Source organism: Oncorhynchus tshawytscha, linkage group LG08, assembly GCF_018296145.1.
Source record: "Oncorhynchus tshawytscha isolate Ot180627B linkage group LG08, Otsh_v2.0, whole genome shotgun sequence".
Lineage (NCBI taxonomy): Eukaryota > Metazoa > Chordata > Actinopteri > Salmoniformes > Salmonidae > Oncorhynchus > Oncorhynchus tshawytscha.
Genome location: NC_056436.1, coordinates 26187190 through 26203146, shown reverse-complemented (window position 1 = coordinate 26203146; position 15957 = coordinate 26187190). Strand labels below are relative to the sequence as shown.

General features: G+C 45.0%; 1 protein-coding gene across 1 annotated transcript in view; it reads right to left on the bottom strand.

Moving 5' to 3' along the window:
- The window catches only part of LOC112246797 (estrogen receptor beta-like), a 30560-nt gene extending 22604 nt beyond the window's left edge, over window positions 1–7956 (bottom strand). The window contains exons 1-6 of the mRNA XM_042325375.1: window positions 7469–7956; window positions 7136–7266; window positions 6770–6886; window positions 6284–6623; window positions 4110–4150; window positions 198–204 (exon numbers count right to left, since the gene is read on the bottom strand). Of these exons, the coding sequence (XP_042181309.1) occupies window positions 198–204; window positions 4110–4150; window positions 6284–6623; window positions 6770–6886; window positions 7136–7266; window positions 7469–7878 (1046 nt within the window). The 5' untranslated portion in view covers window positions 7879–7956. The remainder of the gene's footprint in view (window positions 1–197; window positions 205–4109; window positions 4151–6283; window positions 6624–6769; window positions 6887–7135; window positions 7267–7468) is intronic.
- Window positions 7957–15957: the final 8001 nt, after the last annotated feature.

Genomic DNA, 15957 nt, shown 5'->3' with positions numbered 1-15957 from the left:
CCTACATGTTTGACAGACTGAATTAGGCGATAGGCTGCTATATCAATATCAATTCCTTCACCCACCACCAGGCACTCTTTAACTAAATAGTCTACCTCAGTGTCAGTGAAGGGCTGTTAAAACCAAGACTCAAATGGATGGGTATGAGAGGGTATGCTATAGGCCTACCTTTTATTAAAGAAAATGGCAAAAAGCACAGGCCTACTCCTTGTTAGCTGATCAGTGTCCCTTCCACGGGACGGTTGAGCTAATGTAGGCTAATGCGATTAGCATTTGGTTGTAAGTAACAAGAACATTTCCCAGGACATAGACATATCTGATATTTGCAGAATCTTATATTCTTGTTAATCTAACTGCACTGTCCAATTTACAGTAGCTATTACAGTAAGATAATATCATGCTATTGTTTGAGGAGTGCACAATTTTGAACATGAAAAGTTATTAAAACTTGTTGAGGACAGGGGCAGTATTTTCACTTTGGATGAATTGCTTGCCCATAGTGAACTGCATCCTACTCTGTCCTAGATTGCTTATATATGCATATTATTATTACTATTGGATAGAAAACACTCTGACGTTTCTAAAACTGTTTGAATTATGTCTGTGAGTATAACAGAACTCATAGGGCAGGCAATCTTCCAGACAAGAAGTGAAAGAAATGTGGGTCAAATTTGACGTCATTGCCCCTTCCTTTCCAAACAAGATATGGATCTGGTAGCACTTCCTATGCCTTCCACTAGATGTCCTCATTCAGTAGAACGTCGAATGGAGCTTCTGGTGTGAACTTTGACCGAATGGGAGGGGAAATAGTCACGGTCTTGGCAGAATGCAATTTCCCTGTGGCACATTTCTCTGTGGGTGCCACCGACGTTCCATTTGGCTGCAGATGAAAACGTATGATCCGGTTGGAACGTTATTGGATATGTATGAAAATATCATCCTGAAGATTGATTCTCTACTTAGTTTGACCAGTTCATGGAATATATCTTTTTGAAGTTTTCGTGCGAGTTGTCCTGGACCAGCGTCAGCTTTTGGGCATGTGAGCTGAAAGTGCTAGCAAATGCAGCTAATTGGACACTAGTATTGGACATTATGGAACAAAACAACGATTTATTGTGGAACTAGGATTCCTTGCACTGCATTCTGATGAAAGATCATCAAAGGTAAGGGAATATTTATGATGTAATTTCATATTTCTGTTGACTCCAACATGGCGGAGAAATACTTTTACGTCTGAGCACTGTCTCAGATTATTGCATGGTAGGCTTTTTTCGTAACGTTTAAAAAAAATCTGACACAGCGGTTGCATTATTAATTAGGAACCAGTGAATCTTTAATTATATGTAGAACATGTATCTTTAGTCAAAGTTTATGATGAGTATTTCTGTTATCTGGCGTAGCTTTCTATAATTCCTCCGGACATTTTGGAGGCATTTCTGAACATGGCGTCAATGTAAACCGAGATTTGTGGATACAAATATGCATATTATCGAACAAAACATAAATGTATTGTGTAACATGTCATATGAGTGTCATCTGATGAAGATTTTCAAAAGGTTAGTGATTCATTTTATCTCTAATCCTGCTTTTGTGACTCTATCTTTGGCTGGAAAAAGCCAAAGGTGTTTTTCCTTTGATTTGGTGGTGGTCTAACATAAATATATGTTGTGTTTTCGCTGTAAAACATTTAAAAAATCGGACATGATGGGTAGATGAACAAGATGTTTATCTTTCATTTGCTGTATTGGACATATATTTTTGAATTCCCTGCACCACCTTTTAAGCTGAAGGGGGGGGTGGAGTTCCCCTCGGGGATCGCCTTGCCATAACAGGTTTTAATAAACAAATTAGGCACATTTGGGCAGTCCTGATACAACATTTTTAACGAAATGCAATGGTTGTTGTATCAGTCTAAAACTTTGCACATACACTGCTGCCATCTAGTGGCCAAAATCTAAATTGCACCTGGGCTGGAATAATACATTATTGTCACGCCCTGACCATAGAGAGCCTTTTTATTCTCTATTTTGGTTAGGTCGGGGTGTGACTAGGGTGGGTGATCTAGCGCATTTATTTCTACCTTGGTCCGAGTATGATTACCACGACGATCGTGAATATTATGGCCTTTCTCTTGCATTTCAAAGAAGAAGGTACCAAAAAATACAACAGAACAGTTTTTTTTTCTTTGTGTTATCTTTTACCAGATCTATTGTGTTATATTCTCCTACATTCCTTTCACATTTCTACAAACTTCAAAGTGTTTCCTTTCAAATGGTACCAAGAATATGCATATCCTTGCTTTAGGGCCTGATCTACAGGCAGTTAGATTTGGATATGTCATTTTAGGTGAAAATTGAAAAAAAGGGGTGGATCCTTAGAGTTTTAAAATTGTGTAGAAAATTAAACAGATCTGATTATATAAAGTGATCTATAACATTGCTTTGATCCGCAATGCTTTATGCTAGAAACAAGCTGTAAAACACCCGGGAAAGACTTGACTCTGATACACTTGGGGATATCATTGTTTTGTTTCTTTGACATTCAGGGAAGTAATCTAATTATGTCACTATCAAATGATTAAGCTATTCACTTTCTGTACAATGGAAGATATTTAAACACAGATAGCATTTAGGGAAACACTTGTGACCTCTCATTGGGTTAAGCCACGGTAGAAGAGAGGCCAGCAGTTAAAGCTTCAATTTTTCTGCATCGGCAGGCCTACTCTGTATGTGGTGGAAAGGTAGGCCTAACTTTTGAAAGTACCATGCTCAGATTCTTAATGACTTCCTAGCCACGTGCTTCTACATCTGCATTGCTTGCTGTTTGGGGTTTTAGGCTGGGTTTTTGTATAGCACTTTGTGACATCGGCTGATGTAAAAAGGGTTTTATAAATACATTTGATTGATTGATTCTCAGATTTCTTTAAACACTGCTCAAAAAAATTAAGGGAACACTAAAATAACACATCCTAGATCTGAATGAATGAAATATTCTTATGAAATACTTTTCTCTTTACATAGTTGAATGTGCTGACAACAAAATCACACAAAAATGATCAATGGAAATCAAATTTATCAACCCATGGAGGTCTGGATTTGGAATCACACTCAAAATTAAAGTGGAAAACCACACTACAGGCTGATCCAACTTTGATGTAATGTCCTTAAAACAAGTCAAAATGAGGCTCAGTAGTGTGTGTGGCCTCCACGTGCCTGTATGACCTCCCTACAACGCCTGGGCATGCTCCTGATGAGGTAGCGGATGGTCTCCTGAGGGATCTCCTTCCAGACCTGGACTAAAGCATCCGCCAACTCCTGGCCAGTCTGTGGTGCAACGTGGCGTTGGTGGATGGAGCGAGACATGATGTCCCAGATGTGCTCAATTGGATTCAGGTCTGGGGAACGGGCGGGCCAGTCCATAGCATTAATGCCTTTCTCTTGCAGGAACTGCTGACACACTCCAGCCTGAGGTCTAGCATTGTCTTGCATTAGGAGGAACCCAGGGCCAACCGCACCAGCATATGGTCTCACAAGGGGTCTGAGGATCTCATCTCGGTACCTAATGGCAGTCAGGCTACCTCTGGCGAGCACATGGAGGGCTGTGCGGCCCCCCAAAGAAATGCCACCCCACACCATGACTGACCCACCGCCAAACCGGTCATGCTGGAGGATGTTGCAGGCAGCAAAATGTTCTCCATGGCGTCTCCAGACTGTCACATCTGTCACGTGCTCAGTGTGAACCTGCTTTCATCTGTGAAGAGCACAGGGCGCCAGTGGCGAATTTGCCAATATTGGTGTTCTCTGGCAAATGAAAAACGTCCTGCACGGTGTTGGGCTGTAAGCACAACCCCCACCTGTGGACGTCGGGCCCTCATACCACCCTCATGGAGTCTGTTTATGACCGTTTGAGCAGACACATGCACATTTGTGGCCTGCTGGAGGTCATTTTTCAGGGCTCTGGCAGTGCTCCTCCTGCTCCTCCTTGCACAAAGGCGGAGGTAGCGGTCCTGCTGCTGGGTTGTTGCCCTCCTACGGCCTCCTCTACGTCTCCTGATGTACTGGCCTGTCTCCTGGTAGCGCCTCCATGCTCTGGACACTACGCTGACAGACACAGCAAACCTTCTTGCCACAGCTCCCATTGATGTGCCATCCTGGATTAGCTGCACTACCTGAGCCACTTGTGTGGGTTGTAGACTCCGTCTCATGCTACCACTAGAGTGAAAGCACCACCAGCATTCAAAAGTGACCAAAACATCAGACAGGAACCATAGGAACTGAGAAGTTGTCTGTGGTTATCACCTGCAGAACCACTCCTTGATTGACTTGGAGTTACATTGTGTTGTTTAAGTGTTCCCTTTATTTTTTTTGAGCAGTGTATTTAAACAGGGACAGTTTCGTTGCAAACAAGACACTCATTTGGCATTGGAGAAATATGATAAGATAGGCCTACCTCTCTGTCCATTCATAGACTGTAATTTCGGTCATTTGTGTGGTATTAAAAATGTATTCAACTAATATGTAAAATGACATAGAATTACATATAATTTTAATAAAAGGATATTTTTTCTCGGACCTGAAAATACGACGATTGATTCATGCAATGCTTTTACTATGAAGGAGATATTTCTATCCCTACTTTAGTCCATAGTGGTCTGCGAACCAACAACCTTCTAGCTCGCAGCCCTGTGTGCTATCAAAATTTCAGCGTTGCCATGTAATGCTTACAGGACAAAGGCTCTGGTCTGTCCAAGAAGTGAGGGTAAATGGTAGACATGTTCTCTGCTATCAACTTTGTTTTAAATATTATTTTGGGGTATATGGGAGGGTCACTTTTGATTTTTTAAGTGTTCAGTGAGGGTTTAGGTAAAATACATTTTGCTGAAGGGAGGGCCATCCATTTTCATTTCAGAGAGTTTTCAGAGAGGGCCCCTACATTTAAAGGGACTAATAAAGGACAGATGAAATGCATAGTGCACAGAAGAGGACTGGCCACCCCACATATGCTCTCTCTAATTCTCTCTTTCTTTCTCTCTCTCGGAGGACCTGAGCCCTAGGACCATGCCCCAGGACTACCTGACATGATGACTCCTTGCTGTCCCCAGTCCACCTGACCGTGCTGCTGCTCCAGTTTCAACTGTTCTGCCTTATTATTATTCAACCATACTGGTCATTTATGAACATTTGAACATCTTGGCCATGTTCTGTTATAATCTCCACCCGGCACAGCCAGAAGAGGACTGGCCACCCCACATAGCCTGGTTCCTCTCTAGGTTTCTTCCTAGGTTTTGGCCTTTCTAGGGAGTTTTTCCTAGCCACCGTGCTTCTACACCTGCATTGCTTGCTGTTTGGGGTTTTAGGCTGGGTTTCTGTACAGCACTTTGAGATATCAGCTGATGTATGAAGGGCTATATAAATAAATTTGATTTGATTTGATTTGATAGTAAAGCCCTGACAGACTAGGAGCACCCTAAAGCGCACAACAGTCTTAGCTGGACAAGTACTGAGAGATGGATATTGGAACAAAGCCAAATGCTGAGGCACCTTCATAAATGAAACTGCAGGGCTCTCTGGAGCAAATCCACAATGCACAGCTAGTCTGAAGAGGTTTTGTTCTTCTTTATAATTGACAATACAAGCTAATTTTCACATTTCCTTATTTCACCAAACCCCCATTTCTACAACCCTGAGTGAGGGGGAACAATGCTCTGCAGCAGGGTGGAGAGGAGAGGAGAGGAGAGGAGAGGAGAGGAGAGGAGAGGAGAGGAGAGGAGAGGAGAGGAGAGGAGAGGAGAGGAGAGGAGAGGAGAGGAGAGGAGAGGAGAGGAGAGGAGAGGAGAGGAGAGGAGAGGAGAGGAGAGGAGAGGAGAGGAGAGGAGAGGAGAGGAGAGGAGAGGAGAGGAGTGGAGAGGAGTAACCCCTTCATAGCCCGTGTGATTTCCTGTCCCTCGGGACTACACAGCCATATGGCTGGCTGCAGTACGTGGGGTAATGAGAAGGCTAAGGGCCAACTACTACAGTACTGATCACAGTTAGTAGATATAGAAGTAGGGTAGGGTGTGAAGGGTCTACAGCTAGCCATGTAGTCTTTCTTTCTTTAGACATACCTACTGTATCTCACATTTAAACTCGGGGCATCAACCAAACCTTGAACATGTGCTGCACGCAAGCTGACACACACACACACACACACACACACACACACACACACACACACACACACACACACACACACACACACACACACACACACACACACACACACACACACACACACACACACACACAGAACAGGTGTCTCACCAGGGATCTTTTTGGCCCAGCTGATCATGAGGAACAGCTCCTTGTTGGCCAGTTTGATGAGTGACATCATCATGCTGGCTTCAGTGAAAGGCCTCTTTAGGTCCTCCATCAGGTAGATCTCTGGCGGCTCCACATCCATGATGCAGGATATCAGCTGTTCAGGGGTCAGGGATGAGTGGTGCACCTCCAGCAGGGGGAGGGAGCCCCCCTCCAGATTCCACTGGGCCCTGGCACCGACCCCCACCAGCCCGCCTGGTGCCCCCCGCCCCTGAGGCACACGCCTGTGCCTCGCCCCCATGTAACTGTAGCGCTCCGGCCTCATCCCTGAACAACAGCACAGACAAACAACTGATGGATTTCACTCCTACAGATACTTCTACAAGCTCACAGGCTCACATGTTTGACTACATGAGATTGGGTTTCACAACTCAGCAAGTGAGAGAGAGTAGATAAGGACGATGGCTGCCTACCGCACTTCTTCATGCCCACTTCATAACACTTGCGTAGGCGGCAGGACCGGCACATTTTACGGAGGTTCTTGTCGATAGTGCACTGGTTAGTCCCTGGACAAATGTAGTCCTTGTGCCCTAGAAAAGATAGAGCTAGACATTGGGAAATATTACATGAATTGTATACATCACATCTGATTGACCTACAATTAACCATATTACTACATAATAGACTGCAGATAATCCTTGGAGATCTATAGTACAGTAGGTAAAAACAGGATATAATGAGGTCTCAGCAGAGATCAGACCCTACAGTGGACACCATGACCCCAGTTCCCAGGGCAGAGACACTGTAATGACACCACACAGTTCCCTTGTTGGTCCTACCTTGGATGCTCCTCTTGAAGAAGGCCTTGCAGCCCTCACAAGACTGTACGCTATAATGGTAGCCCAAAGAGTATTCATTACATATGGCACAGAAGTTTTCCCCCGGCAGCTTGGTAGGGTGGAGGAGAGGGCTATGAGAAGGAACATCAATCACACTGTTTAACACACAAACTACAAAATAGGTTGCCTATGTTTTACTAAGAGGCTGTCTCCTTTTGTTTACCCATCTGAGATGTTACAGGAGACAAGCAAAGGTCAAATAAGACAGGTGTAAAGATTGAAAGATACAAACGGAGGGTGTGTCACTGTCAGATGCTGGAAGGTTGTAGCTACCTGCTAGGGGTGAGGTTGAGGTTGTGGGGTTTAGGCTCTTCAAAGGGGGCGTGGTGTTTGGGATTGCTGTACAGCAAGGGTTGGGAACAGTGCTCGGTCAGCAGGGGCATGTTGTGCTGGCCGTGGTCAGTGGGGGGCCAGAAGTGGTGGGGACTGAGTGGGGGACACAGAGAGTAGCTGTCAGAGATGGTTGGTCTGCTGTAGCCCAGCGTAGAGTGGTTGTAGAAGGCTACAGGGCTGTAATCATGGCTGCTGCCTGTGTGGGAAGAGGGGATGCAGAGGCTGGAGCTCTCCATGCCACTGAGGGGGCTGTAAATGGGGGGCAGGAGTCCAGGGGCCTTGTTGGAGCCCACCTTCTGGACCTGGAGCAGGGGAGAAGTGTCAGTCCCACTCCCAGGAAAACAGGCCATGCTGGGGCTAACATTGGGCTGAAGTTGTGGCTGCTGCTGATGTCTATTGCATAGCTCACTGGGACCGGTCAGAGAGAAGTCCATCTGCAGTATGGAGGGAGGGATGGAGAGTGGGATAGAGAGCAGGATAGAGAAAGTGGATATGGAGTCACACTCAAATACCACATAGATATTCTAAAGTGCACACCAAGTCACTCAACGATAATGTTATCTTCACCCATCCTCCTCAACAAAAACTATTTGATCATTATTTGAATTCATTTAAGGAGCCCCTCAGGTGTCATGGTGATGAAAAAAAAACCCAGCCAGGCTAAACTGTTCCCTCTGTTTTTTTTATTTGTTCCCTCTGTTTTTTGTTTTTATTAATTCCCTCAATATTTATTTTCCCCAAATATATTAATTAATTCCCTCAATTTATTAATTTGTCCCCTAAATGTTCTAATCCTTGGAATCGGTGAGATTGTCCATACGTTGCATCTCCCTCTGCACCCCGAAGACCTTCTCAAGAAACATGCTGTGTGTGTGTGTGTGTGTGTGTGTGTGTGTGTGTGTGTGTGTGTGTGTGTGTGTGTGTGTGTGTGTGTGTGTGTGTGTGTGTGTGTGTGTGTGTGTGTGTGTGTGACTGACTCAGCTGTGCTAGCTTGATAGATTTTTCCTCTGTTCAATATGCTCAGCTGGATACTAAAAGCCAGGCTATGATAGGTAGCTAACAAGTTTTTGATGCCTTGCTAGAGTCTGCCCCTCTCTATCCCCTGGAGTATAGCACAGCTAAGATGGATCAGAGCGAGATGGAATTCATGCCTAGTGTATGGAAGAGAAAGCATCATTGCACCGAAGCCTCCTGGAAATTATGCACAATACGTTTGCTTGCCTTTCCTTTCTGCCTCTGATGAGTGACATGCACAATCATAAAGAGTCATAAACACGTCCAGGCTGTCACTCCCTGACCTTAGAGAGCCTTTTTATTTCTCTATTTGGTTAGGTTGGGCATGACACAGGTTAGGTTGGGCATGACACAGGCACTTGGCCAGTGCCTTGATTTACTGGACGTAGGTTATGGCCCTAACTTTATGCATGTGGGGTAAAACACTGGGTCACATGGAGGAGAAGCATGCAAAATGGACTGTCCTGGTGGCATGAATCCAAGTTTGCACAAAGTCTATAGGCCTACTTATATTTAATAATAGAACATGTTCAATACTCATATATAAATAATAGAACTAAGTGCAACATAAGGAGTTTTTATGTAGGTTGTGACGACCCTGAATTATTCTGAACCGTCTCAGTGCAGCTCCTTCCAATAGGGCGCTTTCCCTTTAATTCCCAATTAAATAGCCAGCATCAGCTGCGCAAAAGTGGGGTTGTGATGGAGACGTGACTGAGGATGTGTTCAACCCTCAGTTCCCGACGCTTCTCTATTCCGTTGTTTTGTAGCCTAAGAGAGTTTACCCAGGATCGGATCCACTCTTTGCGTCCGTGGACTACACCTCTCCGTTCTTCGTGGCCCTTCTCTGCTGGAGATCTATTGGCGGATTGGATTGTCTGACTGACCGACTGACTACCACCTTTTTGTATACGGTATTTCATTTGTTTTGATGTGATGTATACTGTTATTTATGTAGTTAGTTGTAGTTGAGGACTTAGTAAGAGTTGATACGCTTTAAAGTTCTGTGGTAAAATAATTGTTATATTGATTGTATGTTTAATACTGGGTTTATGCTACACGGAATGAACGGACAAACATTGCGTGACAAAAGTCACTTGAGTTCACTGAACTCCTTTACCGGGCTGGACTCTTTTTAGGCCCGAGGTACAGGACATTTCTGGAGGAACCAGAACTCATTGTGATATTATTATATGTGTGTGTGTAATCATTGTTGTTGCTAATACAACCCACGCAAAAGAATATAGTTGTTTTTGAAGTTCTTTCCAATGTTTTAAGGGTTTATGAAAAGTTTATATCCATCCCCACCCCTCAATCCCCTGGCTGACGAAGACCTCCTTGCCACATTGAGGAATGTGTTGCATGGGACAGCTCGAGACTGGTGGGATGTGGCACGTCTCACCACTACCTCCTGGGCTGACTTTGAGGCCAAGTTTTCCTCTGCATTTCTGTCTGAGGACTACACAGATGAGCTGGCAGACAGAGTCAGGAATCGAGTGCAAAGCGAGAAAGAGAGTATCCGTGACTTTGCATACGGTTACCACTCCCTGTGCAGAAGGTGGAAACCTGGCATTGAGGAGGAAGAGGTCATTAAATTGATCTTGAAGAACATCAACCCACTACTAGCCAGTCAACTCCGAGAACGAGTCACCACTGTTGATGGACTGGTTCCCTTGGGACAGCAGTTTGAGAAGGACAGAGAATGCCAACAGCAATATGACCAGAGAAAGAAACAGACACCCAACCAGTTACCCAAGACAGACCATCAACAACAGCCAGAGTCTCCAGTCAAGACCCCTCTCATGTTCTGTTGGAGATGTAGCCAAAAGGGACATTCTTCAGCTACATGTCCAAGACCGTATCAAGTAAACCCTTCCAGAAACCACAAATCACAACAGGCCAACACATCTAACTCTCTTCGCAGGAATGACCATCCTACTCTGGGTGCTTTAACCAGAGCTGAAACCCCAAGAGTCACTGCCTACGCCCCCCCATCGACATCCCCTTCCTTTCAGTTAATACCGCACCAACTGGTGTTACCCCTGTCCATAGGCCCATGGACAGGAAGAGCCATCTTGGATACCGGGTCATCCTACACACTGCTCAATGAGAAACTGTGGAAGGAGGTTAAAGGTCCACAATACAACTTGAAGCCGTGGACAGAAGGTCCACTCTATCTGGCTGATGGTGAGGCTAGACGACCACTTGGATGGAGTGAGGTAGAGTTCCGCCTGTGTAACCGCTCCTATGTGAGTCCTTCGGTTTTCCTACAAACCAAGAACCTTGCTTTTCCTGTCGTGTTGGGAATTGATTTCATGTACTTCAGTGGTGTCCAGATTGATATCGCACACAATTGCTACTGGTTTCCATACAATCCGAGCAAGAAGCATTTCTTCCAATCAGAAGCTATGAAGTTACATGATTGGGGTTCAAATGTGGCAGTCTTCTCTGCCGTTGCTCCGTTACCACTAACCCTTGATAATCCTTCTGACGATCTCCCTTTACAGGCTGTGAGAAGAGCTCAGCTGGAACAGCCAGAGGAGTTAAGGCTGTTGGAACAGCTGCAGAATAATGCTGATGTATGTACTTCAAAGCTGGGACGCACTGGGCTCCTGAAGCACAAAATATTCCTTACACAGGAAATGCTGATCAAGCAAAAGCCATATCGTTTGTCCCCAGCAAAGCTAATCATTCAAAAGGGACTCATTAATGATATGTTAACACAAGATATAATAGAACGTTCCTCCTCTCCCTAGGCTGCTCCTGTTGTCCTCATCCCAAAAAAGACTGGTGGTCTTAGATTTTGTGTGGACTATAGGAAGACCAACAATGTTTCCCAGACTGATGCCTATCCTCTTCCTACCATCCACGAGATCCTGGAGTCATTGTCTGGCGCTGTTGTGTTCACTACCCTTGACCTCAATAGTGGCTATTGGCAGGTTGAGATGGACCAGGAAAGCAAGGACAAGACTGCTTTTGTCTGTGCTGAGGGCTTGTTTTCCTTTAAGGTGATGCCTTTTGGATTAAAGAATGCCCCTGCCACTTTCCAAAGACTCATGGAGATTGCGTTAGGTGAGCTCAAAGGGAAGATCTGTTTCGTCTACCTGGACGATATAATTATCTACTCCCAGAACAGAGAACAACACTTTCAAGGTCTTCAAGCAGTGTTGGACAAGCTAAGAGAAGCTGGTCTGACCTTGAATATGAAGAAGAGCAACTTCTGCCAAACCTCCCTGAAGTTCCTTGGGGATATTGTGTCTTTTGACGGCATTCATGTGGATCCTGAAAAGACAAAGGCTGTACAAGACTTCCCTGTGCCAACCACACTCAAGGCCCTTCAACGGTTCCTTGGTATGGCTGGATGGTACCATCGGTTTGTGTTGAACTTCTCCCAGGTGGCAGAACCCCTCAACGCGTTGAAGCGAAAAGGAGTGAAATTCCAATGGACGGCAGAGTGCCAGACCTCCTTGTAAACCCTGAAACGACACCTCGTCACACCTCCCATTTTAGGTCATCCCAACTTTGATTGCCCTTTTGTTGTTTACACTGATGCAAGTGATGTTGGACTTGGTGCTGTCCTAGTCCAACAGACTGGACTTGGCACTGAAGAAGTGCTAGCGTTCGCCAGTCGGACATTGAATGTAGCTGAACGGAACTACTCCACAACCGAGCAAGAGTGCCTTGCAGTTGTCTGGGCTTTGGAAAAGTGGAGGTACTACCTGGAGGGTAGACACTTCACTGTGGTCACTGACCATTCCTCCCTTGTGTGGGTGTTCAAGACCAACAAACCAACTACCAGACTCATAAGATGGGCTCTACGGTTGCAAGAGTTCACCTTTGCAGTAGAATACAGGAAAGGAAAATACAACACTGTTCCAGATGCCTTGTCCAGAGCTCCTGCTTGTGATAACGGTGGCCCTCATCTTACATGTGCTACTGTCCTGTCAAGCAGTCAAGACTCGCCCAAAACGGACTTTCCCATCTCTGATGAGGCCATATGGAAAGCCCAACAGGATGATCCAGAAGTACAGGCTTTACCAGACTGTCCTGGTAGATGGAGAAAAGATGGTCAATCCTACCACAAAGCTGACCATCATTGAAGATAAAGTCTACCGAGTTGTACAACTACCTCACAGAACACTCTACCAAATGTACATACCTGAAACTCTACGCCTTCAACTGCTTCAACATTTCCATGAAGACCCATTAGCTGGTCATTTGGGCAGGTTCAAAACCTACAAGCGGTTGCGAGCGTTACTGTACTGGCCACATCTGAGCATGGATGTGAAGTCACACATCTGAAATTGTCAGGTTTGTCAAATGTACAAACCAGAAGGTAGAAAGCCTGCTGGCAAGTTGCAGAAAACGGTGGTTACCCGACCTTGGGAAATGTTAGGAGTGGATTTGATGGGTCCATTTCCTAGAAGCTCCAATCAGAATGTGTACATGCTTGTTTTTGTTGATTATTATTCAAAGTGGGTGGAGCTCTTTTCCCTGTGTCAGGCCACAGCAAGGACTGTCTCTAACATCCTTACGAAAGAGATCCTGACTCGCTGGGGAGTGCCTGATTACATCCTGTCTGATCGAGGTTCCCAATTTGTCTCTGATCTCTTTGAGGAGACCTGCCAAAGATGGAACCTGAGACAGAAGTTGACCACGGCCTATCACCCACAGACCAATCTCACTGAGAGAGTAAATCGAACCTTGAAGACGATGATTGCTTCCTATGTAGGGACCCAGCACAAACACTGGGACAAGCACCTTCACGAGTTTAGATTTGCCCTGAATTCTGCTGTGCAAGAGTCCACTGGAGTCACCTGCAGAGCTGAACCTAAGTCGTCCTCTCCGAGGACCCTTGGATATGGTGCTACAGCCCCAGCAGCTTACTCCAGACGCTGCTTGCTATGACCAGGTAGTCCATCTCCATGACTTGAGAGCTCTTGTCTCAAAGAACACGATCCAGGCTCGACTCAAGCAGAAGAGAAATTATGATAAGAACAGACGAGACATGCAGTTCCAGCTTCGTGATCGGGTGTGGCTTCGCTCTCATCCTTACTCGAAAGCTGAACAATTCTTCTCGGCCAAGCTCGCTCCTAAATGGCAAGGACCATATAGGATTGTGGAGCAGATGGGCCCTTTGAACTACCGAGTGGTGAAAGAGGACACAGGTGAAGATATGCGCGTTGTCCATGTCTCACGCCTTAAGGCCTGTTACCCCTCGGCTGAGGAATTGGAGGCGATTGAGCGCCGCAAGGTCCTGGATATCTTTGAAGAGGAAAGTGAGGAGACTTTTCTCGGATTCCCAGACCCAGAAGTCTCACACCTTAAGGCCTGTGACCCCTCAGCTGAGGAGCGTGAGCTCCAAAAAGTCATGAATATTTTTGTAGAGGAAAGTGATGAGGAGACCTTTCTCGGTTTCCCCGACCAAGATGTGCCTTCCAGGGCAATGGTCAGCTTTTTCCAGGGGAGGGGGTGTGTGACGGCCCTGAATTATTCTGAACCGTCTCAGTGCAGCTCCTTCCAATAGGGCGCTTTCCCTTTAATTCCCAATTAAATAGCCAGCATCAGCTGCGCAAAAGTGGGGTTGTGATGGAGACGTGACTGAGGATGTGTATAACCCTCAGTTCCCGATGCTTCTCTATTCCGTTGTTTTGTTGCCGTTAAACGTGTGTTTTGTAGCCTAAGAGAGTTTACCCAGGATCAGATCCACTCTTTGCGTCCGTGGACTACACCTCTCCGTTCTTCGTGGCCCTTCTCGCTGGAGATCTATTGGCGGATTGGATTGTCTGACTGACCGACTGACTACCACCTTTTTGTATACGGTATTTCATTTGTTTTGATGTGATGTATACTGTGATTTATGTAGTTGTAGTTGAGGACTTAGTAAGAGTTGATACGCTTTAAAGTTCTGTGGTAAAATAATTGTTATATTGATTGTATGTTTAATACTGGGTTTATGCTACACGGAATGAACGGACAAACATTGCGTGACAAAAGTCACTTGAGTTCACTGAACTCCTTTACCGGGCTGGACTCTTTTTAGGCCCGAGGTACAGGACATTTCTGGAGGAACCAGAACTCATTGTGATATTATTATATGTGTGTGTGTAATCATTGTTGTTGCTAATACAACCCACGCAAAAGAATATAGTTGTTTTTGAAGTTCTTTCCAATGTTTTAAGGGTTTATGAAAAGTTTATTTCCATCCTGACTTTTACATAAGTCCTTTGTATTGGTGTAGACTTGACGGACCAGATGGGACTCATTCCCACCCAAACTAAAAGGAGAAACCAATGTTTTCTCTGGTAGGCACAACCTACCTGGCACCCCTATAAATAATAACCTCAAGTCAAAACCGTTACAAGGTATTCTGTTTTTACATGTACTGTTGGTAAAATACTGTATTATTAGGCTGGGACAAACAGGCCATCAGCACATTAATCAGTTTCAAAGTGAATAACACAGCTACCAACAGCACAGGTAGAGGAGAGCACAGTCAGGGCCACCGGAAAACCTGGCGAGGAAGCATTTTCCTCAGCACTTTTCAATCAGGTGTGGCAGCACCACAACACTTTTGCTTTAGTTTAATAAAATATATCGATGTAAAGTGTTAAAAGAGGGACAAAGTGCTGTTTGTCTTAGACCGAATCATTTCTTCACATCACAGTGCTGCTGCTGTCACGCCCTGGCCATAGAGAGGCTTTTATTCTCTATTTTGGGTAGGCCAGGGTGTGACTAGGGTGGGCATTCTAGTTTGTTTATTTCTATGTTTTCTGTTTCTATGTTTTGGCCGGGTATGGTTCTCAATCAGGGACAGCTGTCTATCGTTGTCTCTGATTGGGAATCATACTTAGGCAGTCTTTTTTCCTTTGTATTTTGTGGGTAGTTGACTTTGTTTGTGGCATTGTTGCCAAAGTTAAGCTTCACAGTCATTTCCTTGTTTTGTTGGCGACATTCATAAAAAAATAAAGAAATGTACGCTCATCACGCTGCGCTTTGGTCCGGTCATTTCCAGGAAGACACTGTGATAGCTGCAGGCTCTTTGTGTCTTGACCAAATCAGATTCACGAAAATCACATGTTATGAGGGCCGACGCAACGCACAAATATAAAGGCGCACTCCACTTTCCTCTGGTATTCATTTGCAATCGTTATAACACATCACTCTCAGACACAAGCAAAAACTCTTACATAAATGTAGCAGCTTAAAGGCCTACACCTAAACATTAGCGATCTGACATGCTGTTTTGCCTGGAAGCCAGACTATTTTTCAGTCTGATCAACTGTAGGCTACTAACAGCAGCAGCTGCATAGTCTAGAATACCATGCGCCCTGTCTCTCTGGCAAGGGTAAACTAAGCGGTAACGTTTTGTATTTATAGCCCATTAGTTTGTGAGAATTAGAATTGGATAAAAT